The following is a 24,807-nucleotide window of genomic DNA, read 5'->3' as shown; positions in this document are numbered from 1 at the left end:
CTACTAGTGAATTACTACCACGACCACACATATTTTCAGAAATGTAGGATTGGGAGGGTTACTTTAAAAAAATATTCTGATACTAATTACCTATTGAAATATATGGCAATAGTCATTACATATTAAAAAGAACACAAGTTTAATATATAAAAGCATTTAAAAGAATATACATTTAAATTAGTGAAATAAAGTATAGTATAATGAATCAGTAATAAGGTAAAAGCCAGACTAAAAAAGTGTGTTTTGAGTTTTCTTTTGAATATATTTACACTCTCTGCTACCCTTACATCCTCTAGCAGGCCTTCCCATAAGCTGGGACCATAATGGCAAGAAGCAGCCTTGCTGTGGGTCTTGCACCGGATCCAGAAACAAGTAAGAGACAACTACCAGAGGACCAGAGGGCTCTAGTGGGTGCATATCTTAATGCAATGTATGTTTTAGTAGTCGGTAGCGAGAGTATTTAGTTATTTTTAAACAAATCAAATATGGCTTTGGAGAGGAACTGACGCACTTAGTCTATCTTTTTTGAGATACAAATGCAGTTTTGTTTACAACATGGATGTAGGCATTAAAAGACAGATTAGAGTAAATGATAACACTTTTGTTTTTGGCCTAAGACTGAGTGCCGGAGACTTCAATCTAGAGGTTTCTCTCTTATCCTCTGCTGCAATGACGAGTACCTCAGTCAACAGAACTTCCCGGTTGCAATCTTCTTTTTACAACTATGGTTGAGGAGGAATACCCTGATATTCTCAGCCTAACCCTCACCAATCTTGGTCCTCATGCCTTAACCATCCAACCCAACAAAACAAAGGCAACAAGTACTAGCCAGCCTGACGGTTATCGGATACTGTTTATCTCAAAAAGTTAAAGACAGACTTTAAAATGGGCTAAGGATGGTGCTTAGGGATCATAGAGCCTAATTTGGATGGATAAAAAAATAAGGCGAGGCAATTCCCTGCTGACTAAGCAAAAATATGCCAGTGGTTACAGTATGCCATCTAATCAGCTTGTCCGGTTCAGGCTAATTAGGTCACCTTTATAAGAAACGTGGCTCTGGTGTAACTGAAGATTTGCTGAAAGTGTCAAACATTTGTTTTTTTATCAATCACCATAACCTTTTTTACTATTCATCTTTTCATCCATCCTCACCTCTGTGTCCAACTTTAGCCAGCAGGTGAAGCAGCGGTAGCAGGATGGTGTAGTTGGGGCTGAAACTGCGGCCAGTGTTGACCAGAGCAGTGAGCAAGGCCTCGCTACCACCTTTACTGATCATGTAATGGATCCGACGATCTGTACCTGAATAAATAGAGATGTATACCAGTGTGTCCCATGCTAAAAAGAATTCCACAGAAAAAAAACAACTGCAAACAAAAAAAATGCTTTGTTGGGCAGAGAAAACCAGTTGGAATTAAAGGGAAGTATGGAGGGGCGGACTTGTCTTTTCAGTGGTATTAGGACTGACACATATTTTTGTTGTTGTTGGCTCCAGAAGCACATTGGATTGGAAATAAAACACAGTGTTTGAGGCTTAAGTGTTGACTTTCAGTCTTGATTTGAGGTGGTTTCCATCCACAGCAGATGGGAGTGTAGGAAAAATCCAGTACTGTTCAATATGTGAGTGTTTTTCTAGCAACCTTCCTTCCAGAGGAACTTTTAAATTGCACATTAAAAACCTAAGGAATGCCAGTGGAATAACAAGTGTGTCTGATGTGGATAAAAGCAGGAACAGACTCAAGCATGTGACTTTAACGTCAATTGAGAGCTGAAAACCACCATTACTCTACCAAAAGCTTGATTTGGTCCTGTACAATGCCCGAGAGGACTGATCTATATGTCTGAATGGTCTTTCTTTCTTTTAGGTTGACAGAAATAAATTGAATTCTGGACGAACCACAATGGTTCAACTTTACACTGTCCTTGTGTTTACTGCTGCAGAAAACTTAAAATGCAGTTTAGTTTGTTAGAAGCTGATCTGAGCTTACCAGCAGACAGAAGTTCATCCAGGACATTGAGGATATTTAAGGTGCTTTCCACATCTCCGGCATTCTGCAGAGACAAAAGATACCACTACAGAAAATATACAATGATTGCAAAATAATGCGAACCTCAATCCCCAACAATGCACTGAAATGCACTCTTTGGTGGCCTATATACAAGTTATTTTTCTTTGTAGGTTCAGCACATACTCAAAGAACGAAAGTGGCCCCAAGTGGCGAGTATCTATCATGATGGAGCCCCTCAATCCTTTTTGAGTGTGAGGGCGAAAAAATAAATAAATGCCCAGCCGTTCCCCTCAACAAACGCATGTGTAAGAAGCTGTAAGGATCTAGGTTTTCATGGGCCTATCTGATGTCTCATTTACACCACATGCTGATGGACCACCCGATCTACCCAGAGTTTCCCATCCAAATGTTCAAATTGGTCTCACTGTGACTGAAGGTGCACTGGTATATGTGGCTGATTAAATTTCTGCTGCTCCAACAGAAATCTGTTTGGTTGGCTAAACATCACCCTCATTAGAATGTGTGTTGAATGAAGAGGCCTTCGCCAGTGGCCAACAATCTACCCGTTTAAATAGGGGCTAACAGTGCAGAGTTGTGATGAGTTACTGTAATGAGAGACAGTCGCTAAACACAGAGGTAACCGCATCTGTGATTATGGAGCAAGCTATGTCAAATGTACCTATTTACCATCTGTAGCATCCTGCCACCTACTTCTGCAGCCAAATACAACGCAGAGCACTTTAGGTTTCGGCTCAGCATGTCTCTGACAGGGCCTGGTGAAATGGCGCCCTCAATCCTAACATGTGTGTGAATTCATCCCAGTCTCACCAAATGGCATATCAGGCTGGTCTCATCAAGCCATACCTCCGAAAAATAAATGAAAGACATTTGTATATATCCCACAAAACAAATCTTAAGTTATCCACATAATAATGAACGAGGAAGTATAAAAAACGCAAAATAAACACAGATCTTTTACCTAGGAGACCATCGTTCGTCTCCCATGTGAAATGAGAAGTCAATGTTTTTTTATTTGTCAGGTAACTTGGGTGCTTCAGTGACAGCCCTTCCGTACTTTTTATGATCCCAACAACGACCTTTTCCTTAACTTAACCAAGTCGTTTTGTTGCCTTAACCTAACTGAGTTGTTTCCTGGGAAGGCAGGACTTTATATTGAAAAGACTGTTTTTATGTAACGAACAGAAATTGACACGTGTCGCTGGCGTTTGCAGGAAAACACTTGAAAAATGAGGAGTAACTTTTTGTAAGATATCATACAAGGATACGTTGATAATTGCCAAAAACAATTGCAAAGTCCTATTGCATGCAATGATAATGCCTTTCTTGTTGTTTGTGTGTCCTATGTACGCTATGTATTCTAGTCATTTTTTACTGAGATCAGAAGTTTTTTTACCTTTTTTTCTCATGATGAACTTTACATGAGTTCGATAATTCACCATTTGAGGTATTCATATTATGTCTTAGCGTGTCAACAAATTCAATAAAGAAATCATTTAGACAGCTAGCAATACTGAGGGGCTTTCTTATGAATGTACCATCTGACTCTATGAAGGATGGATTATTTACTTTAGACTTGCCTAATATGCCGCTAATAATTTCTTCCAATCAAGCTTTAGTTCATAAATCTTGTTTTGGTGATGAGATCTTTTTTCATTCTATTCATTCTTGTGAACTTGTATCTCCGTTCACAGCATTTATTCTTTTCAATTTAATTTCCCAGTTTTTATTGCATCACGTTTCATTTCATCCTGGTGAGCCATGCATATCTTTAATTTCTCTCCCCCATGGGGCCAAAGAGAGTCAGAATTAATCCTATTGTTGGTGCATGTTTGGACGTCTGTAACATTTCTAAGAATAATATAAATGAACATACACACTGAACATACTCCATCCCACTGTTGATTTTTTTATACAATTGTATACAAAGGAATTTGTAAGATCTTTAAACCACAAACCTTGGCTCAGCCTTCTTTACTTTGGTTATCCTAGCTATAGCCACAAAATCATGGCCACTAAAACCAACAAGGATGATTATGGCCTTTGAGCAGTGTTTGTTGGTATTGGTGTATTTGTGGTCAACGCATGAGGCTGCTATTACTCCAGACATTTAAGAGCACATCCTGGTAGGCATATTTATCATCAAAGTCAAATGATAAACATTCATTACAAAAAGTAATCTCCTTTTCAGAGCACAGGTCAGAGAAAGCCAGTCAATATTTTTGAAACCAAAGAACATAAATATGCACATCACAAGCATTAAAGTGCTGCAACAAATTCTGTCAGTCACTGGAATTTGATTTCCCAAAGTGGGTCCGGATGATGCAGATTGAATAGCCAAAACTGTCTAATCAATAAGTTTCCTATCAGTCTGTATAACGTCATGTTTTCTTCTCTTGGGTCATTAGTAAAAAGAACTAAATGCAGAAATAAAATGCAAAAATGTATAATTTTTTCTCTTGGACCCAAACAGGTGTGAAACGGACGTGTTGGATAGACGGACCAACTGTACAACAAATCATTTGTTATTCCAAACTCAAATACCACCATTTTTTCCCCTCCGTCCTTTGGCATCTATATGAGACCTGAACCAAAAACTAAAAACTAAACTAAACATACCAATCCATAAACTAAATTCAGTGTTAACCAATTACATCAGTATTAGACGGTCAAAGCAGACCGCTGTTTGTGTCCAAGTCAAAGTTTACTTATTTTACCTATGTGCGTTACATATTTTACTTACTTAACGCACAAAAAAAACGTATTTTACATTAAAAACTTCCATAGTACAACCCAAACCAATATTTTTCAACAAAGGCCTTTTGTTGCATACGTAAACCTTAAAACTATAGTTAAGTTGGAAGTATATTTGAAAAGACAATATGCATGTAACAAGTGGAAACTGACATGCCATCCCTGATAAGTCCAAAAACTGACGTTAGAGGGGTACCTAGAGCGTCAAAGTTTGAAACGGAGGGCCACTAACGGTGCACCAGTATTTGAAGAGTTTAGAGTGAAAATGGACCAACACCGTCTTTACAATACATGACATATGGAGAGCAGCTGCATTAGTTGAGGCACTCACTCCTAAGCTGCCATTTAAAACATATAAACATGCCTCTCTGTTTATTACGTAAGTTCTGACAACTCATTATTGCGAGTTTGTCCACTGGACCTGCTTACAGAAAAACACTCCTGTAGCATCCAATACGTGATAGTATAATATGTGACAGAGTGTAAGCCCGCTTCAACAAAGATCTTGGCTGATGGGCGTTGGATTCACTCCCAGCCTTTATCCACACAGGTGGTCACAGCTTCACCCGCTTTCCTATAAGCCACTCTAAATGCATGCTTCTGTCCTGGCCAATGCACTGCACACAGTGCAAAAAGACAGGGAGCAGTTGATAACGTAACCGCATGCCAGGTGGATGAGGATTTCAAAGCTTACCACAATACAATAGAACTGGATGGTGCCAATTCAAATTAGTTTGCTTGGAATTAGACAATAAAGTTATAAACACCCCCCTTTTAAAAGACTTAATAAAGCCTAAAACTGTCATAAATCTTGTCAAATTATGCATTCTGTAACTTTTTATCTGAAGAAATAGTTACTTTACGCACACCCTTGGCAACTTGTGAAGCAGCTTTAAGGCATTTATCTCTAATTAGTGTCTGCTTCATTTCCATTTGCCTTTATATCTGTTTTCTACCGCACACTTTGAATGAAACAGAATCCGTTGTTTTCTGTAGTGTTGATCTCTCCGGCCTTTTAACTGTCAACTTATCAGCATGGTGACTTCAAAACACCTGCTGCAGGCAGGCTTAAGCAGATGAATGACAACTGTCATCGCTTCATGATTTACTGTCAAAGCCACATAATGTGTGGGGTGTAGTTGTTGCGTTGGATAAAGGAGAACGTGGGGAGGGCTTTTGGGGATTACAACCAGGCGACAGCTGGAGAACCTTCTGTCCTGGGAGAAGAAGAGTCCAGACATGTTTTAGACCTCAGTTAACTTGGACAGACCTGAAGGAAAGATGAGGCCTAGATGCATGAGAATTACCGATAATGATTAAATAAGGTAATCATAGTTGCCCATTTTTGTCCATTGTAAGAGTTGCACTAACTTTGCTGATTTAGCTGCCCACGTAGTGGGAGTGTACTCACAGTTACAGTTACATGCTTATCAGTGGCGGCTGTGGCGTAGTGGAGAGCAAGGTAGTTCTCCAATCAGAGGGTCGGTGGTTCGATACCCGGCTTCGGCAGTTGATGTGTCCTTGGGCAAGACACTTAACCCCAAGTTGCTCCCGAAGGCTTGCCATCGGTGTGGACTGGATGTTGCATGAATGTTAGTTAGAGTCTGATGGAGGCACCTTGATGGTAGCCTGTCATCAGTGTGTGAATGGGTGAATGATATGTAATATACTACTGATTGTAAGTCGCTTTGGATAAAAGCGTCTGCTAAATGACTGTAATGTAATGTAATGTTATCACTGTAATACAATATCACAGCATACTTTGATGCCCTCCCAGTCATGTCGAATTTCCGTTCGTGAGCTAGACAGCTCACGAACGGAAATTCGACATGACTGGGAGGGCATCTATACATAGAGCCAGTAGTGGAGTCAGCAGGGGTGGTCAGGGTTGAAGGAGTGTTTACAGAGAGGATTTTGGTACCGAAATGAAAAGAGGTGAAAGTGCCCTCTTTGATGCGCCTACAGTAGAGAAAACATGGTGAAGTGTCCTCTAGGCAGCCCTTCCAGTGGAGAACACTAGGCCATTCTCATACATTGTTAGCAGCTATGCCAACAAAAATGAATGCGCTTTAATTTCGTAGATGTCAAACAGAGTCAATTCGTATGTAATCCACCTAATCGGGAAGCAGGGAGAATGAAGACCACAAAGACCTTAGCAGGTCAAACTTAAACCAAAACCATGATATTTTCCTAAAAATAACCAAGTAATATTGTTGCCTAAACCTAACTATTTCATGATCTTTTCATAAACCTAACTAAATAGCTTTGTTACCTAAACCTTACTAAGTATTTCACATTATTTTCCTGTTATTTCCTTTGAAGATGGAAGTTTATTTTGAAAAGACTGTATGCATGTAACTATCGGAAATTGACAGTTGTTGCTGGACCCATGAAAAATGAGGAGTAACTTTTATTGAATGAGGATACAGATCCTGACAAGTGCTCCCTTGGATACCTCTACAGCAGATAAAACAGTCCCCTCTTGGGTGAAACTCCAGTGGAGAAAACATGATGCAATGATTTCTTGGATGACCTTCCAGTGGAGAAATTATGATAAAGTGCCTTTTAGGGTGTTATTCCAGTATAGAAAACATGGATGATCTGCCCTTTTGGAGGCACCTATGGTAGACAACTTCCCTTCTCCGTTCTCTACACTGGCTCCCTGTAAGAGCTCGCATCCAGTTTAAGACTCTGGTGCTAGCCTACAGGGCAGTGAAAGGAACAGCTCCTTCCTATCTCCAGGCCTTGGTCAAGCCCTACACCCCCGCCCGACCACTTCGCTCTGCTGCCTCGGGGCGATTGGTTGCCCCGTCGCTCAGAGGTCCCTGCGGCCGATCCACCCGGTCACAGCTTTTTTCTGTCCTGGCCCCTCAGTGGTGGAATGAACTCCCCACCGACGTCAGGACAGCAGAGTCGCTGCCCATCTTTCGGCGCAGGCTGAAAACTCACCTCTTCAAGAAGTACTACCCTGAGCCTTCCTCGTAGCACTTATTGCATTCGCATTAGTTGTTGCACTTACTGTATTCGTATCAGTTCGCTGCACTTATTGAATTCGTATTCGTTTACTGCACTTATCCTATTCGTAGTAGTTTGTAGCACTTATTGTATTCGTATCAGTTCGCTGCACTTATTGAATTCGTATTCGTTTACTGCACTTATCCTATTCGTAGTAGTTTGTAGCACTTATTATATTCGTATTAGTCTGTTGCAATTATTGTTTTCGTAGTAATTTGCCTCTGCACTATACTTTTGCTCTGGCTTATGCTTTAAGATGCTTGTTTAAGAAAGGAGATGCACTTATGACTTCTGGTGACTAGTAGTTCTCTTGAATACCTATGTTGAATACACTTCCTGTAAGTCGCTTTGGATAAAAGCGTCTGCTAAATGACTGTAATGTAATGTAATGTAATGTAGATAAAATGTGATAAAGGGGCCTCTAGGTTACCCTTAGAAAGACTCTCTGCACATTGGTGCCCCGAGGCATGCAGCTGGTGCTCTTTTCATTTATTTTTTTCACCACTGCCCCTCAGACAGCTTGAGTTCACCACTGGATACAGCTATCCGGGTCTATCTATAGGGCTATACACTTACTCTCATACACAGTGTCAAAGCAAGAGCACTCATATTGAGCGATCATGTTGTGCACCACGCACTGATATGCATTTACTAGCATTCTTATGTTCCTTGTATGTATGCGCACAGGCGTGAGTTTTGCATCGCATATTCACACCACTTGATATTCCATTCGTTCAGTACACCTGCAATTTTTTTATGGACTGCTCCCTCCCTTCTGCCACTTCTACCACAGTATCATCCACCAATCTCTCTCCAGCCTGTGTGAAACCTAAGCCCTCATCTTGTATTTCACAAGTTCTGACCAGCCATCAGAATTTAGTTTGAAGCAGTACCAAAAGAGTTTAATTGAAGCAGTATTTTTTAAGTGTTTCCTTTAACCGGGAGGAACCAAAATTATTTGCAAGTTTGAGTGCAAGTACGTTTAAATAGTTCCCGGCATTTGAGAATGCATTTAAATAATTCCTCTCAGTTAGAGGTCACACTAGGACAACAGTGATACTTGATAATGAACTCACTTAACTGCAATGCAACTGACAAACTCTGTGGTTTTGCTGCACAAGCAAATTAAACTGGCACAAGGGTGAACAGCAAAAGCTAAAAAGACTTGGCTGGCAGCTGAAGAGGTGTAGAGTCTTCAAGAGTGAGATATTGCCATGTGTGTGACCCTCCAGCAATAAACACCAGCCTGAGTCCTGTTTCCCAACAGAACTAGTGAGTGCACAGTAAGTGCAACCCGCAGAGTCGGAATGACTACATTTTCTTAGAATCTTAGAAAATGCTGAATTATGCCAGAATTTCCTCAAAGGTTTGCAGATCTTCGTTGTCTTTGTCATATTGTAATAACTTGATTGAATGATGGTGGTCATAGTTACAAGAAACCATCATTGACTGTCATAAGGAACAAACAGCGCTCAGCTGTGTTCAAGTATGACGTTTTCCTTGTCTAGAATCTCAATCTTCCACTTACTGATGTGACCAAACCTTTACAATGCAGTTGCATTTAAGTGGAGACACCCCTGATGAATAGGGTATATAAAAGCTATCAACATGAAATTTCCCCAGTTGATTATTAACATTAAGAAAATCTCTTTTTTTCGTTCAAAGTTTTAGTATACAGCTCTGGTAGCAGCAGCGACCTGTCAATCACAACGTAGCCAAGAGGACTCGGAACTAGATATTAAGACCATAAAATTCATGTTTACAATGTTTACTGAGGAAATAAATCAAGTTAGAAGTAGAGCCTTTTTCTCATATACTTCTATACAATCAGACTTCTTTTTGCAAGCAGAGGAGTCGCCTCCCGCTGGCCAGTAGAGAGAATGCAAATTTAAGACACTTCCGCATCTGCTTCACTTTCAGAACTGGAGGTTTCCGCCTGGTTTGTTCGGAGGGAATTTGGGATATCTCTTTTTGTTACTCCATAAATCAGAGAATTCAACATCCATTTTCGCCGGATTTATAGAACATTTTTAGGATACAATTTTCTATAAATTCGGCAATGAATGATAGATGAACTAACCCCTCTGTAAAAACCTTCAGAAAATATATAGTAATGAAACTTGAAGGTTTGGTGTATGTGCTACTGAAGTGGAGATCTCTGGCTCAGAGTTTGAGAGAAAACAACCTTTGAAGCAACAGATTGTAGCAGTAGGCGAATAGGGCAAAACAAATTGTATTAATAGATAGTTGATTTCGTACATTAAGGCAATTCTTTTTTGTATTACAAGTTTTCTGAAATGTAAAATAAAATATGCAAATTAGGCATTATCTAATGATAACTTTAAGTACATTTAGGAGAAATCTACAAATAGACAGCTTCCCTCAGGTCCACCTCATGTTTATAAGAGACCAAAAGATATGTGCCGCATTATTCATATTCTTACGTCACCCCCACGCACCAAGGCTCCAGTTTCAACCACAAACCAAATTGTGCAAGAACCTGATACACAGCGTACGCAAAGTGGATCAGGTTTGATGCACATTTGATACATGTTTGATACAGCAATAACCAAAAGTGGGCCAACTCAGACATGTCCAATTATTTTACACACATACATATTTTGAGCTATTCTTGAAATGTATGTGATTGAATGCATTTTACATTTAAAATGATTTTTCCATTGCTCTCCATCTTTGTGTTTCTCTCTGCCTGTAATGGAATATAATGTGGGTTAACTGCCACATGACGACAGCACTGACCTACATTCAATAAGATCTGGGAGCCGCTGTTGAAGTCGTTTACGTCTGCCATGACCTTGGCAAAGATTAGTGCTGAGTTAAACTTCATACACAGTAAGAGGGATTTGATATCAGCCTCTGGTCAGCCAGTTTGTGATTGCTACATGGAAATGCTGTTAAACATAGACTACTAGCAGCATGTGCTATAGGCTACGGGGTTGCTGCTGTCCACCTAGTCAGCATGACATTAAATAGAGAAAATTTTAGCCTAAAATAAGGAAAAAGGTAATAATATGATGCTCATATTGTTCATGGACCCAGGCTGGCTAATCAAACTTTAGGACTTGATGTTGTTCCAAGATGTTATTTCATCAGTATGTTCACTGAAGTGGTGTATAATCCAGAGAACGCAGACAGCAGAAAACATTAAGATAATAGATGCATTGCTGAAAATAGTAACTGAAGGTTAACATATTCTATATATTCATATTTCTTATTTCTTCATCTTCATTTCTTTATCTTCATCAGCAGAGGGAATTTACTCTGTGGTCAAATAGGTCTCAATTACAACCAGTTAATGTTAACTAATGTAGGCGGAACAAACTAAATGAGCCACTGTCTAATTGGAATAAACCCAGCTTGTCTGAGCTGGAGCTTCTGTTTGACTGCAGTAACAACGCCATCTTTGGTTCTTGCAGGGATAGCGTTAGACATTGTCACTGCCTTAATACCACCCAGGACATTACAAGCATTTAAACACTTAATTTCCTGAATTCTGGTAAATTTGTTTGTGCCAATTTATGGTGGAAATGTTTTTATTTATGTAAAGGCATATACAATTTTCAGGCACCAGGCAATTCAACCTGCAGCGTGCTTTCACAGAGCGATGTATCCTCACACAACGGTTTACATGATTACTTCCGAAAAGTTACACTTTTTCCGTGGGATTTCCTACAAAAGCCAGTAACGCGTTTCAATTTCCACTCGTTACATGCATACGGTCTTTTCAAAATAAACTTCCATCTTTACAGGAAAAAACTCTGCCAGGTTAACACAACAAAAAAGTACTTAGTTAGGTTTAGGAAAAGATTGATAAATAATTAGTTAGGTTTAGGCAACAAAACTACTTGGTTAGGTTTAAAAAAAGATTGTGAAATACTTCGTTAAGTTTAGGCAACAAAATTACATTAGGTTCAGAAAAAAGATAGTCACTTAAAATAAGCACAGAAGCGCTGTCACTACATTCCGAATATTAGGTGATGAATAAATTTACATTGACATCTGTCTCCTGGCTGAAGAATTGCTGTTTCTTAGACCCATCCACCTCGCCACCTGCCCACCCTGTGTGGGTTTTTTCGGTCTTTTTACTTCCTTGTTCATGAACATGAATAACATACACATTTGTTTTTCGTAGGTATAGGTAAACATTTTAGGATCAGACCAGACTCCACAGAGACGCCCTGCGGCAGCTACTGTCTCATGTCATTAGCGGCACATTAACTCTGTCACACACCCAGAGGCTAAAAGTTGGCGTGATGAGGTGCCAGGCTTTAAGCCCGTGTGTACTGCAGCCTCAGGAGGATTCCGTTCAGGAGCCATTTTGGTCCGTGGCATCTTGTACTCTTAAAATGTTTATTTTGTTTATCATATTCTATTGTAAATTTTAAAATGTTATTTTGAATTATGTTTTATACCATTTCAGTGTTTTTTGTCGTGCACAGATCGCCAGGCTAAATGTATGTGCAAACATACTTGGTAATAAACCATTTCTGATATTGATTGGTTTAAATTGGAAAGAAGAATAGTTTTGATTCTTTATCAAAACATGTATATCTCATTTAATGTTTATTATAGTACAATAAATTTCTTGACACAGGCACTCACGGATGAAGGATAAGTCTACAGCGATGCACAGTTTTGACTAGTCTTTTTGATAATAGTCTAGTTGAGTATTCTGTGACACCCCTAGAAAGTGGACTTTGAGTTCAGAATTAATTTTTGAAACCAGCTCCATGGTTTTCCTAAATTACAAAAAAAATCCCTTAAAATGTCATCTCTGCACATATCTAAGAGACATAGCTCAAGACCTGCACAGCCGCCTTAGGGATGCAGCTACTGTCATGGACTCATCAGAAGGACTTTGTGTGTCAGATTGACCTGGATTTCCATCATGAGAAAATCCGTTTCATGAGAAATAAAAGATTTACTCCACTTTGAAGAGCAAATGTCTCACTGCCTTAGAGAGGAACATTTTGGATCAGGATGCCACATTGTCTCTTTCACATAACAATGGAAGTACTGCTATTCAAAGTAGTACTACTTTAGTACCTGAACTACTTTTGCTACCTAAGTGTTTCAACAGTCTTCCCACTCCTGCTTTTGATAATGTTAGAGGTCAACTGACAGTGAACACACTGTACTCTGAAACTCTAGCAACAAATCCCCAAATCTGCTGGGGTTACATGGCTAATCTGGTGTTTATGGTCTCATCACTTACAGTAAAGTTTTTGCTGGCTCATTTCACAATCTCACATTGTGCATTGCGTTATATTAAATACCTCATGGTTTTATGACGAAACACCCGGTGTTCAGAACTCCAATAGTGTATCGATGTGTGCAAAAAAATTATAACTACTAACTTGAGAGTAAAAAAGCCCCTAAATGAACAGCTTAGCCTTGTTTGTAGTTATGAAACATTGTAAAACAACATGCTGTGGATCCCTACCTGCAGAGTGGAGAGGAGGACCTCTATGCCACTGGAGGAGCTCGGGGAGGCTGTCATACTTGGTCGGCCTCGTTCTGTGGCGACAGACAGACAGGTGGACAGACACATAAATAAGCGACAGAAAGTTAAACAAACTTTTAAAAAGACACATAAACAGACGGAAAGGTAAGCAGACTGTTTGACAGAAAGATAAATAAAGATGAAGACAAAAAGATCAACAACCAGTTAAACAGACGGATGAATAAATAGTCAGACAGAAATATAAGCAACATCTTTAAAAAGACATAATTAAACAGGCAAACAGAAAGATTAACAAACTGTTAGACAAACAGATAAATAAACAGTCAGACAGAAATATAAACAAACCTTTAAACAGACCGATAAACTGACAGAAAGGTAAGCAAACTGTTAAACAAACAGATAAATAAAAAGTCAGACAGAAATAAAAAAAACTGTTAAACACTGTTTAACAGAAAGATAAATATACAAGCAAAAAGAAAGATAAATAAACAGGCGGACAAAAAATATAAACAAACTGTTAAACATACAGATAAACAGACAGAAGGACAAATAAACAAACTGTTAAACAGACGGACAAGAAAATAAAAAGGCAGACAGACGGACCAATAGACGAATAGAGAAAAAAGACGTGACAGCAGCACTCAGACAGGCGGAGATCATCAATCGGGTGGAGGCAGACAGAGAAAATCCAAAGTACATCCTCACCACTGTGCTTACAGCGTCTCACACACACAAAAAAAACCTTAAAGCATCTGTCTCTTTCTTATTTTCTCTCTCACACTGAGACAGATGACGCACATGCAGCATTGCTGTGTCTAAGGAGAGAGGGCGACATGGAGACTCCCCCTGACTTAAACTTGGCTGGGAATACCTCTAAGGGCCAGGGAGAGTGCATGTGTGTGTGTGTGTGTGTGTGTGTGTGTGTGTGTGTGTGTGTGTGTGTGTGTGTGTGTGTGTGCGTGTGTGTGCGTGTGTGTGTGTGTGTGTGCGTGTGTGTGTGCGTGTGTGTGTGTGTGTTTGTGTGTCACTGTTGCATGCATGTATATTCAGTATGTGTACAGTATGTTTGGAAACACGTCGTCCAGAGAGTCTTTTTGTGTAATTTCGCTGCACAATTTGACAGAAACCCCATTTTTTTCCAGTTGTAAAATACAAGCAAATTCTCTTTGTTCAGTTTTGCGTTGGGAGCTTTGTTGGTGTTGCAAAACACTGTCAAATGCATGAATATAAATAAATGCGTGGGTAGCCATGTGTATGTGCGTGCGTGCCTGTGCATGTGTAACCCTATCCCTCCAGGATAAAGCGCTCCAGAAAACATTTGTGCTGCAGTGTTGAGAAGGCTGCCACTATAAAAAGGTCTTGACAAGGGCGGCTGGGCAGCTGCACGACACATAATATATCCAGTGGAAAACTGGTCTGGTAAAAAAATGTTTTACTTTGAAAATAGCCAATTTTTATGGAATCACCAAGTTCTAACACAATAGGATGACAACTATGTGATTCAGTGTTAAAATGGCCCTATTATGCTTTTCCACCTTTTCCCTCTCCTTTAGTGTGTTATATATATTTTTGTACATGTAAAAGGTCTGTAGAGTGTAAAACCTGTATTCCATGCCTAAAAGGAGTTACTCTCCCCCTCAGAAGCTCCTGAGCTGCCTGAAACGGCTCCATTGAATTCTCTCCATCACTTCCGCAACTTTATGAGGTCACAATGTAACGGAAGTGACGAAAAACTCCTTCCAGCTAGTTTGGCCCGCCCTCAAACAACAAAAGAGAGAGAGACGGAGCTGAAGCTCCAGAGGAACAGTTTTTTGAAATGTGAAACGTTGACCAATCACAACAAAGCGGGCTAGCTGATCAATCAGGGCAGACTTTGCTTTCTGGAGGAAGGAGCAAACGCTACAACGGATCATTTCAGAGAGAGGGTGAGAAGAGGTGCTGCAAGACAGCCAGGATGATAAAAACAAGGCGGATTATGAGCATTAACGCATGTAAACATGTTGTAAGTGTAACTTGAGATAAAAATGTGCACCCGTAAAATAGCATAATAGGGCCTGTTTAACAAAGCCTTTGTTTCTTGCAAACTCTACATTTAATATATAATTTGTACAGTATTTGAGACAACAAGAGAAGTTTGGAACATGTTGTGCTGTTTCCTATACCTACTGCCAGTATTGGTTTACTTTAACCATTGACCATGACAATTCTAACTAAATCGTAGTTACAAACATTCATTTGTTGTGTTGGGTATCTAATGTGTCCAAACCTCCTTCTGTAGTTCAGGCCAGTTCTTCTCATTAGAGGTGATGACAGGGGGGTCTCTGTCACATTACTTAATGAGTGCTTACCCACCCACTCCCCAGGCCCAAATGTTCTAAACCCGGCTGGTGGCATCAAGTTCATGTGTGTTCCTGATCCTCTTCTTCACCTCCTCTTGTCCCTTCACATCTCTCTGACAGAGAGGAAGAAACAGCATGTACCGCTCTTCCTCTTGATGCTGGAATTACACGGCCCTGGATATGAACGGTATCAGTTTCAGTAAAAAAGATGAGTAGTAAATGTGTGTGTGTGTGTGTGTGTGTGGTGTGTGTGTGTGTGTGTGTCTGGCAGCCTGTTAACTGGAAAGTTGTAGCAGCAGCAATAGCGAGTGCTTGGTTTACAAAAGGTCTAAGAAGGTTCTCTATAGGTCGTATGGGTATAGAGAGTAGGAAAATGTTAAACTTTGGGTACAATGTTGCGCTCGTCTTTGACAATTTTTTCTCTGTAGTCCAATCACAGTGGAGGGGTGGGACAAATACAATGAAAGTAGCCAACTACTTGAGCCATTGCTCCATCCAATTTAAGCTTAATTTTGAATAAAACCTCGCCCAAAAACATCTCACAAACCAACATTCACAAACCATCCTTCTTCCCGGCGTGCTTCAGACTTCAGACTTACCGGCAATTTACTTCCACAGATATTCCATATCATAGCAACTAAAAAGCATCAGCCGTTTTCAGCTGTGAAAACAAAAGCTTTGGCGGAGACGCAACTTTGAAATGAAAATGGGACAAATGCGATATCAAATTACTTTAGAGTTTTGAAACTGATTAATCAATCACAGAAAAATCAACAAAATTCCAAGTTTAAATACATCAATTTATATTATTCAGGAAGATTATATCAAACAATAATACTCCATATGAGGTCGGTGACCCTGCTTTAATCCCTATCTCTAGATAATCTCTAATGTCAGATGTGAATTTAACCAAATTCCACCACCAGAGGGCGACATTATGTCACTGAATTGGGGACAAGACAGATACTGTAGTATGTTATATTATTTAATAAAGTTTTCTCACATTTCAGATAAATAATAAAACCATATTATCGCATGTTCATCTGCTGTGGACCTTTGGCGTTCAGAGACACTCTGAACAGAGAAACTATCTCTGTCTTTCCCCTCATCAGCACCTATCTCTATTTTCATATCTCCCTTTGCCAGATGTGTGTGTGTGTGTGTGTGTGTGTGTGTGTGTGTGTGTGTGTGTGTGTGTGTGTGTGTGTGTGTGTGTGTGTGTGTGTGTGTGTGTGTGTGTGTGTGTGTGTGTGTGTGTGTGTGAGAAAGAGTAATGGAGACAGACTGGGTAAAGTTGAAGGACACACTGATTATACCCATCCTTAATCCTAACTTTCAGCCAGTGAGCTCATAGCCAGCTTTCCAGCCCACATGAACTTTACAGTGTGCTCTCTCCTCATAAGGTCACTCAAACACACACACACACAAACATACACAAGGGTTATCCCAACGTGGCATCAAACAACACACACTTTCAGACACATGGAACCACACAAATAGAACCTTGTCATTCCCTTTGGGAGATGGAGCGCTAATCCATGGGTGAAATCATACACACACTTCTGTCACAGACAGGATTCCCCAGGCGCCTCACGCACACACACTGCGCACGCACATGCGTTTCCATTCCCTCAATAATGAGGGAAGACCCTGCGTGTTGCTTCAGCTGTTCCGTTGAGCTATTTCACCGATATCTTCAAACAACAGGCTGTGCCAGAGATATGCATCTCAATATGACTCTGTGAGCAGAGCGGTGCTTCTGATGCTATTTTAGACCCAAACAAAGTTCCTTCTTTCAGGGAGTCATTTGCATTATGTTCATATTGTCATTATAAACACTAACTTTGACATACACCACACTGCATTTCACTGTAAATGTTGTATAAGCGTGTGACAAATACAGTGATGCCTAAAATCTACCAAATAAAGTCCAGCATTTTACTTTAACCAGCCTATTTATCACTCATAATCAGTACATAAATAAGAAGTATTAGTGACAATGACAATAAATTGTTCTACCTGATTACAATAAAGTTGTAAGTATATGGGAACTCTGAAGTGGAGGCTGCTGAATATACAGATAATGAATGAAAGTACAGTAACATACCTCTGTGATAATATAAAAAACAAAACCTGTTTTAATATCTACTTACGACTAAATTATAGAGTGATATAAAGCATGTATGCATGTATTAAATGTTTGCAGACTGCTTATGAATGCTCGAGGGGGGGTATAAATTGTTTCTTGTCAAGGCTTAAGGTACGATCCTTGATATGGACGGGAAAAAAAATGTTTCTTCTGTCCGTTGCAACATGTTGTTGCAATAGACACTGCAGCATCTAGAGGCTGGCAATGGGGCTTCACATTATTATATGTTTTTATCTTTATTTATGGCACGACAGTGGAGCATTTCATCTTTAAAACTGATGACCTAGGATACTAATCATATGGGGGTCCTCTGCAAGAAATGTACTCACAAATCATAGAAACTGAAGAAAAGGGGAAAATGATTAAGAGAGATAGAAACAAAGAACAAATCTTATTTATTAGCTTCATTGTAGGCTCTGAAAGATGGACCAATGTGGGCCAGTGCCACTATGATTGGTAACGTTTCATTTTATAGTGACATTTTGACCCCTCTGATACTCTTATACGGGAATAACTTCTAATACAACATTATTGTCTCTAAATTGTTTCATTTTATAGTGACATTGTCATAGCAATAGTGTTGGAACACTACAGTTACTTTCACCATATCATTACTGAGTTAATCCCCTTCTTACTTTACACCCCGTTTTTGAAAGTGTTGGTTTCCCTCCGTGAGACTGTGAATGGGTCCCCAAGGGGTCACCAGTAAAACCATCCCCCAGCTGTTGCAGACTTCTGTATAGAGTGTCTCTCAGTGTAACAGCTTCCCTGCTGTCGCCACCACCAACCACAGATTTAAGTGTGGCTTTAAAAAGATACTTTAGAGTATAGGCACTTTGTTTATTTTTTTCTGATTTTTTTTTTTTATTAAACAAAATCTGATATTTGTATAACATTTGTTGAGACATGCTGTTTATCTACAGCAGTAAAGGTCCATTTTGCCATATACACCTACAGCACATACAGTTTTGTTTATAATGGCCATATACACCTACAGCACATACAGTTTTGTTTATAATGGATCATCATTAGTTGTTACCTTGAGCACTTCCCCTCTTCCTTGGGTCCAAATTAAAATCTACAGCATAATCAACATCACAGCAGCTGTTGGGCGGAAAATGAAATACTGTCACTGCAGTTTTAACTTCTGTTACTGTTTTGGCATAGAGGGGAAAGGTTTTTTCAGAAGTTGTGAACAGACCCAGCTAACGAGATTTGATGAGAAAGTACTTCTGCTGATGCTAATGCTATGATCCAGTCGAGGAACCAGGAAGCAATTTGCGCACAAACTGCTAAAAGCGTTTTGGATGTCAATGATTCCTCAATGCGTCTTGGGTGCGTCCACACCTGTGCTAATTACCGAAGACGCATGTGCCAGGTGTTCATTGCTAGGTTAATTGAGGTAATGCAGAGTTATTGGAATATCACAGTTAAACATAGCCTGAATATAAGAAGTTGACATAGTCATCAGGACTTAACCGACTCACGTATTTGAAGCCTTGGGTTTGGCGATTTTGCTGTCGCCATATTGTTTTTTTTGCAAGTTTCCATATTTGGGATGTGGAGGAGTGATGTAGAAACGCCTTATACAGCTCCCGTAGTGGCAGTGACCTGCTAATCACAGCAAGCATACCCTGCTTTATGGTCTATTTGACTCTAAATGGACCATAAATTACTAAATGCTGTATTGAAGAAGACTTGAAACTAGAGATTGAGACCATAAACTCAACTTTACAATGTTTACTGAGGTAATAAATCAAGTGAAAAGTAAGGTTATTTTCTCATAGACTTCAATACAATCTGACTTCTTTTTTTGAGAGAATGCAAGATTTAAGACACTTCCGCGTTGGCACTGTAGAAGAACTGTAGTTTGCCGCTATTAATACAAAGAGTTTATATGAGTGCTCATTGTGTTCGATGAGCCATGAGCAGACGGTCCACCAGTGAGGACGACAAGGTGACCGTGTCGTACAGAAGGTAATAGATCAGTTTAGTTACAATGTCCACCTGTGCACCAGCACACACCCACGTCAGGGTATTCGCACTTTCTTGCCGTCAAACTCCCGTTTTCTTTTGTCTGCTTGTTTTCAGCAGAAACGAGTTGTGAAAACAAAACTGACAAATCATTGCCTTTTCCGTTTATATGGTAAATTGCAAACATATACCTTTTTCCACATTAATGTGGCGTTTGTTTGTTTTTGTCCACCTGATGAATCTAAGTGCAGTATTCACTTTTGTTTAGCTCGACTTTTGGTCTCCACTGACTCCTGAGGAAAGTATGTTTCTTTAGCTGCTAAATGTTCCACTGTATCCATCTAGCTAGTCTCTAACTGTGTCTGTCTGCTGTTTGGTACTAAGCAGGTAGAGTATAGTGGATTATTTTACAACTTTTTCTCTGAAAACAGCTGCCTGCTATAGCACAAAAACAGCACTAGGGCACCTGGCAAGCCAGTATGGCTTGTGCAATCAAAGGAGCAGAAACATCAGACACTGGCTATTTCATCCCCACCATCAAAGTCTTGTGAGTCAACTTGATGAGCGAGTGTTGAACAGCTCTTGGAAATGCAAATAAAAGCTCCCTCTCGAGGACACTATGGCGCTCGCTAATACCATTTTGTGCACTGGTATCATGTTTACGGGCCTAGTTTATTATGTGCGCTGGTTTTAGGACTAATTAAACACCATAGCATTAAACTAGTTGACAAATCTAAAACGGAAAAGGAACGTGAACTAGTTTATTTTTTGGGAATGTGAACTTGGTTCAAATCTCAAATCTGTGTGAACTGAACTCTAAGAAATAGCTCCTGTGAGGTGTGAGTTCCCTTTATGGTTCACTCTCACACTGTGTTGTGTGAGAGTAAACCATAATGGGGAAGTTGTGGGCTGAACGGCTTAACAATAAAATTAAACTTACTAAAGTGCTCCGTAAAGCTGATGGGAAGCTGTTGATCCAGGTGATGATTTTTAGTAGGTTCATCACTGTGAACAACCCACTTTTCATACTGTCATTCGGTGCATTGGTATTATAAAAAATGTGTTTATAGCTGCTTTAAAAGTTTACACTTTTCCACTGATCAACAAGTGGCAGTAGCATGCCAGCATATGCTGCCATGAGCCAACACGGGTATGGGAGAAGAAGACTTCAAGCTAATAAAAATGACTGTAAACAAGGTTTTATGAGGAAGTGAATGCATTCAACATGTCCGTTAGAGCCCAAGGGTAAACACAGTGAATCTAAGTGAGAAACCCTTAATATAAACTCCACAGGGCAGTTCTATACCTCAATGTTTTTCTTTTACCCAGCCAGCTTTGGTCCAGCTTTGGCCTTCACAAAAACATTAGTTTCACATATGTGGTTATGATGTTTCAAAATGTTTGTTCAGAAATGTTAGGAGATCACATGAAGCTCGACTAACAGTTCCAACCCGCTGCATCTGTATACAGACTCATTGGTGTGCGCAAATTAAAAAATAAAATTGGAATTGGAAAACAAATGGTGTCTGGTAGTAAACATGTGTATGGCCGAGGGCTGAGGTGGAAAGTAAGCTAAAACAGGATCTGCGCTATTACTTCTCAGAGGTCTGCTTATAGCAACTTAACATGATACAGCAGTTAAGCAATGGGCCCAGACCTAAACCCCTCTCAACACACACACACATATGTTGTACTGTATATAACTTGTGCTGCATGGAGTCGTACACACACAATACAGTACATACACACCCATATGCTCACAGTAGCACAGGACGGTAAACAGTCACACAGGTGAACGTCTAACACTCAGAAGTTCTATAAACGTCCTCGTAGATGTTCGTTGGCATTTGAAATACTGAACTGAGTATAATAATCACCATATGCAGGTGTGAACAGAAGCTTCACATACAGTGTTGCTCTGTGCACAACACGTTAATGATGTTTGACTCGCATCTGCAGGCAACTGAAATACAAGACTGATGAAGATGGAACCAGGAAACACTTGCTGCAACGAGGACAGTTGTTCTGAAATAGCACTTAAAGGCAGAGGGAGTGAGATTTGTCGGTTTGTGGATTGTGAATGCAACATTCAAAGGTCAAAGTATGGCTCAACAAAGTTGGCCCCCTTTGGGGTTTTGCAACCTGAAGTTGGATCTGCGTTTTTGGGATATACAAAATAAATTTAATTGAATGTAATTGAATTGAACGACACCAGAAGCGTTGTTCCACCGGTGATGGAAAAGGTACTCTTTTTGTACTGCAGTAAGTAGGAAACCCCAGAAATACTCTGTTAGTAAATGTCATGATTGTACTTAAGTAAAAGTTGAAAATTATAAGTGTCAAAATGTACTTAAGGTACCAAAAGGAACAGTACTTATTATGCAAAACCTCCCATTTCAGAATAATATATATCAAATTAATGGATTATATACTGCTGTGTATATAACATATAATCCCCCGGGGATCAGATAAGTTATATTTTGATCTATACTATTAGAATATTTTGTATTATTGATCTGAACCTGAAAAGTAATTCAAGTTATGAAATACAAGAAGAGGAGTTAAAAAGAACAATATTTCCCTCTGAATTGTTGTTGAGTTGAAGAATCAGAAAATGGAAATACTCAAGTAAAGTACCTCAAAATTGAACTTAATTACAGAACTTGAGTAAGTGTGTATAGTTTTTTTACATGCATTCTCCACCATTAAACCCATTTTATTCCAACACTTCAACTGAAATGGAGAAGCAAAAGTCTTCCTGTTATATATATAAAACAATTGTCAGGTCACTGAATCAATGCCCCCAACGCTGATTGACCAATCATAACTTGGCAACGGTAACTTTAGACGGCAGTTACGCCCAAAGCCAGGGTGCTGCATAGCATTTGCTAACAAAATTATTTTGTGTTGTTACAGGTTGCATTAATGTTTTGGATGTCTATTTCGCAGAGCACTATATTGAGCTTAAATTTTACGCTCATATTAGAACAGTATAAATATGTTATAATTCAGTTCACAGCTGCCCTGATTTGCCTTCAACATAAACAAGTCTCTTATGTTCCCTTGGACCCATCTGACATCCCATTACGCATGCACACACACATATTCAGGACAAAGCACAGAGTTTGACATTCGCTCTGTCTCTCCGCAGATAATCTTTCTACGATGAAACAGGCACAAGCTGTTTTCTGTTACTGTTTTTGATTCTTCGCATCTTGTCACTCACGGCGAAAACGTGTCATTGTTTCAAAGATGATGAGGATAGTAATGATGAAGGTGACCTGAATGCCAGGCTAAAAGGTTTGTAACTCCTAACAGAACCCCAGTTTAACATTATTTAGGTTTTTGTTATATTTATTATCGTTTCATATAACTTTATGATCCTCCAACTGCAAGCAAAGGCTAATACTGGAGCGTCTCTGGCCACGTCGGCTTGACCCTGAAGACCGATGACCCATCACCAGCCTCATAGCGGCTGCCAAATCAACTCTCCTCTCTCTCCCTCTCTCATGCTAACTCTCTTAGACTCTATAAAAATGCATACCACTAACACACAGACACATGCATGCTCGCAGTCTGTGCCTACCTGTGAAGTAGGATGGGCAGCTGCCCTCCAGCTCTCTCAGTGTTCCATTCCAGGTGAAATTTTTTCGGCCGTAACCAAACATTGTGACTGTTCCTGCTTGTTTTTTCTGCAGGTATCTGTTTGTCTATGTGGAGAAAACCCCAGGGCAAACTGGAGGGAGAGCGTGTGTGCAATCCGCACTTATAAGCACCTGGCCAGGCTTTAAAAAATGCCCTTGTGCCTTTTGCCCGCCCATTGGTCAGGAGCCCAAATGTCAAACAGTCCTGCAGGGCGGGTTTCTGTGTGTACCAGAGTGTAGGTGGGGTGAAGTTATAGCTCCTGTCAATGTGTGGGTGGTATAAAGTGAACGGAGAGCTGGGGGTGCGTGTAAATCACCCCTGTCAACAGAGTGGGCTAGGGGCTCCGCTGTTTCCTACTGACAACCTGCTGTGAAAGCCATCAAGCTCAAGCCAGTGTGTGTGCGTGTGTGTTCTCATTTGTCTTTAAAGGGATTCCAGGAGTTCTAATGTTGCTCTGCGCACACCAGCGGCACAACATAAATAGTCTGAAATCCAAAGTGACGATGAATTATGTGCACTATATGCACACAAGTCCCACAAAACATGGCATTTCCTTTTATCTTCAGCCGTCTTTTATGGACAATATTTACTCAAAGCTGAAAGAACTCATAACCTGACCCTGTCGGATGGTTTGTGACACAGACCCATCGGAGAAGCCGTCATTTTAACCTTTTTTTTAAAAAGGGCAGGCCCTGTAAAAGAAAAATTTCACGGCAGGTGATTGGATGAACCAACTGTCAATCAAACTCTTACATAAGCCAATCGATATATGAGCGAAAAACATCTCTTACATGGAAAAAAGCCTTTAGTGGCATTCTTTGCTCTAGAGTTCTGATATAAGCGATGCAATGGCAGCATCTACGTTAACCTCTTCGGGAGCCGCCATTGTTGCTTAGAAGAAACAGTTGCCTCTCAGCGTTGCGTCACACACACTACTAAGCCACGCCCATAGCTGCCAGTAGCTACTCACAGGAATGTGCACTGGCTCATTTAATTTGAAGCCTAACAAGATGGATTTGCTCATTTCACTGTAATCTGCTGCCACCTGCCTTTAAATCAGAAGAACATGGCTCCAATGTGTGTTAAGTTTTTAGCTTTCAGCTATTTAAAAAAGAGGTGGAACAGTCAGGGTGGGTCTGGCTTTTTTGCAGGGCTGGCATCAGCTGGTTTCCCTTCATGACTGCTCTTTGTGGTTAAAGTCCAGAACAATGAGAGAGTGTACTAGTATTACAAAAAGATAAAACTCTCATAACTGTTTCTCCGCAGGTGCAGGAAGGTTGTGCCATTGACTCGACAAGTGCCTTGCAATAAAGTACTGAAAGACAGTCCCAGGAAGACAGGTCCTTGTCCACTGTACAATACAATTTAATTATCGCTGATTGGCCCAACTGACAACAGCATTAACCAAAACCTCCCTGTGGG

General features: G+C 40.0%; 1 protein-coding gene across 1 annotated transcript in view; it reads right to left on the bottom strand.

Annotated features, from left to right (window-relative positions):
• The window catches only part of LOC129108670 (cytosolic carboxypeptidase 4), a 132,592-nt gene extending 109,184 nt beyond the window's left edge, over positions 1-23,408 (bottom strand). The window contains exons 1-5 of the mRNA XM_054620550.1: positions 23,345-23,408; positions 23,168-23,179; positions 13,258-13,325; positions 1,986-2,049; positions 1,153-1,299 (exon numbers count right to left, since the gene is read on the bottom strand). Of these exons, the coding sequence (XP_054476525.1) occupies positions 1,153-1,299; positions 1,986-2,049; positions 13,258-13,325; positions 23,168-23,179; positions 23,345-23,408 (355 nt within the window). The remainder of the gene's footprint in view (positions 1-1,152; positions 1,300-1,985; positions 2,050-13,257; positions 13,326-23,167; positions 23,180-23,344) is intronic.
• Positions 23,409-24,807: the final 1,399 nt, after the last annotated feature.

Source organism: Anoplopoma fimbria, chromosome 19 (assembly GCF_027596085.1).
Source record: "Anoplopoma fimbria isolate UVic2021 breed Golden Eagle Sablefish chromosome 19, Afim_UVic_2022, whole genome shotgun sequence".
NCBI classification, from domain to species: domain Eukaryota; kingdom Metazoa; phylum Chordata; class Actinopteri; order Perciformes; family Anoplopomatidae; genus Anoplopoma; species Anoplopoma fimbria.
This window is presented reverse-complemented; position numbering and strand designations above follow the sequence as displayed.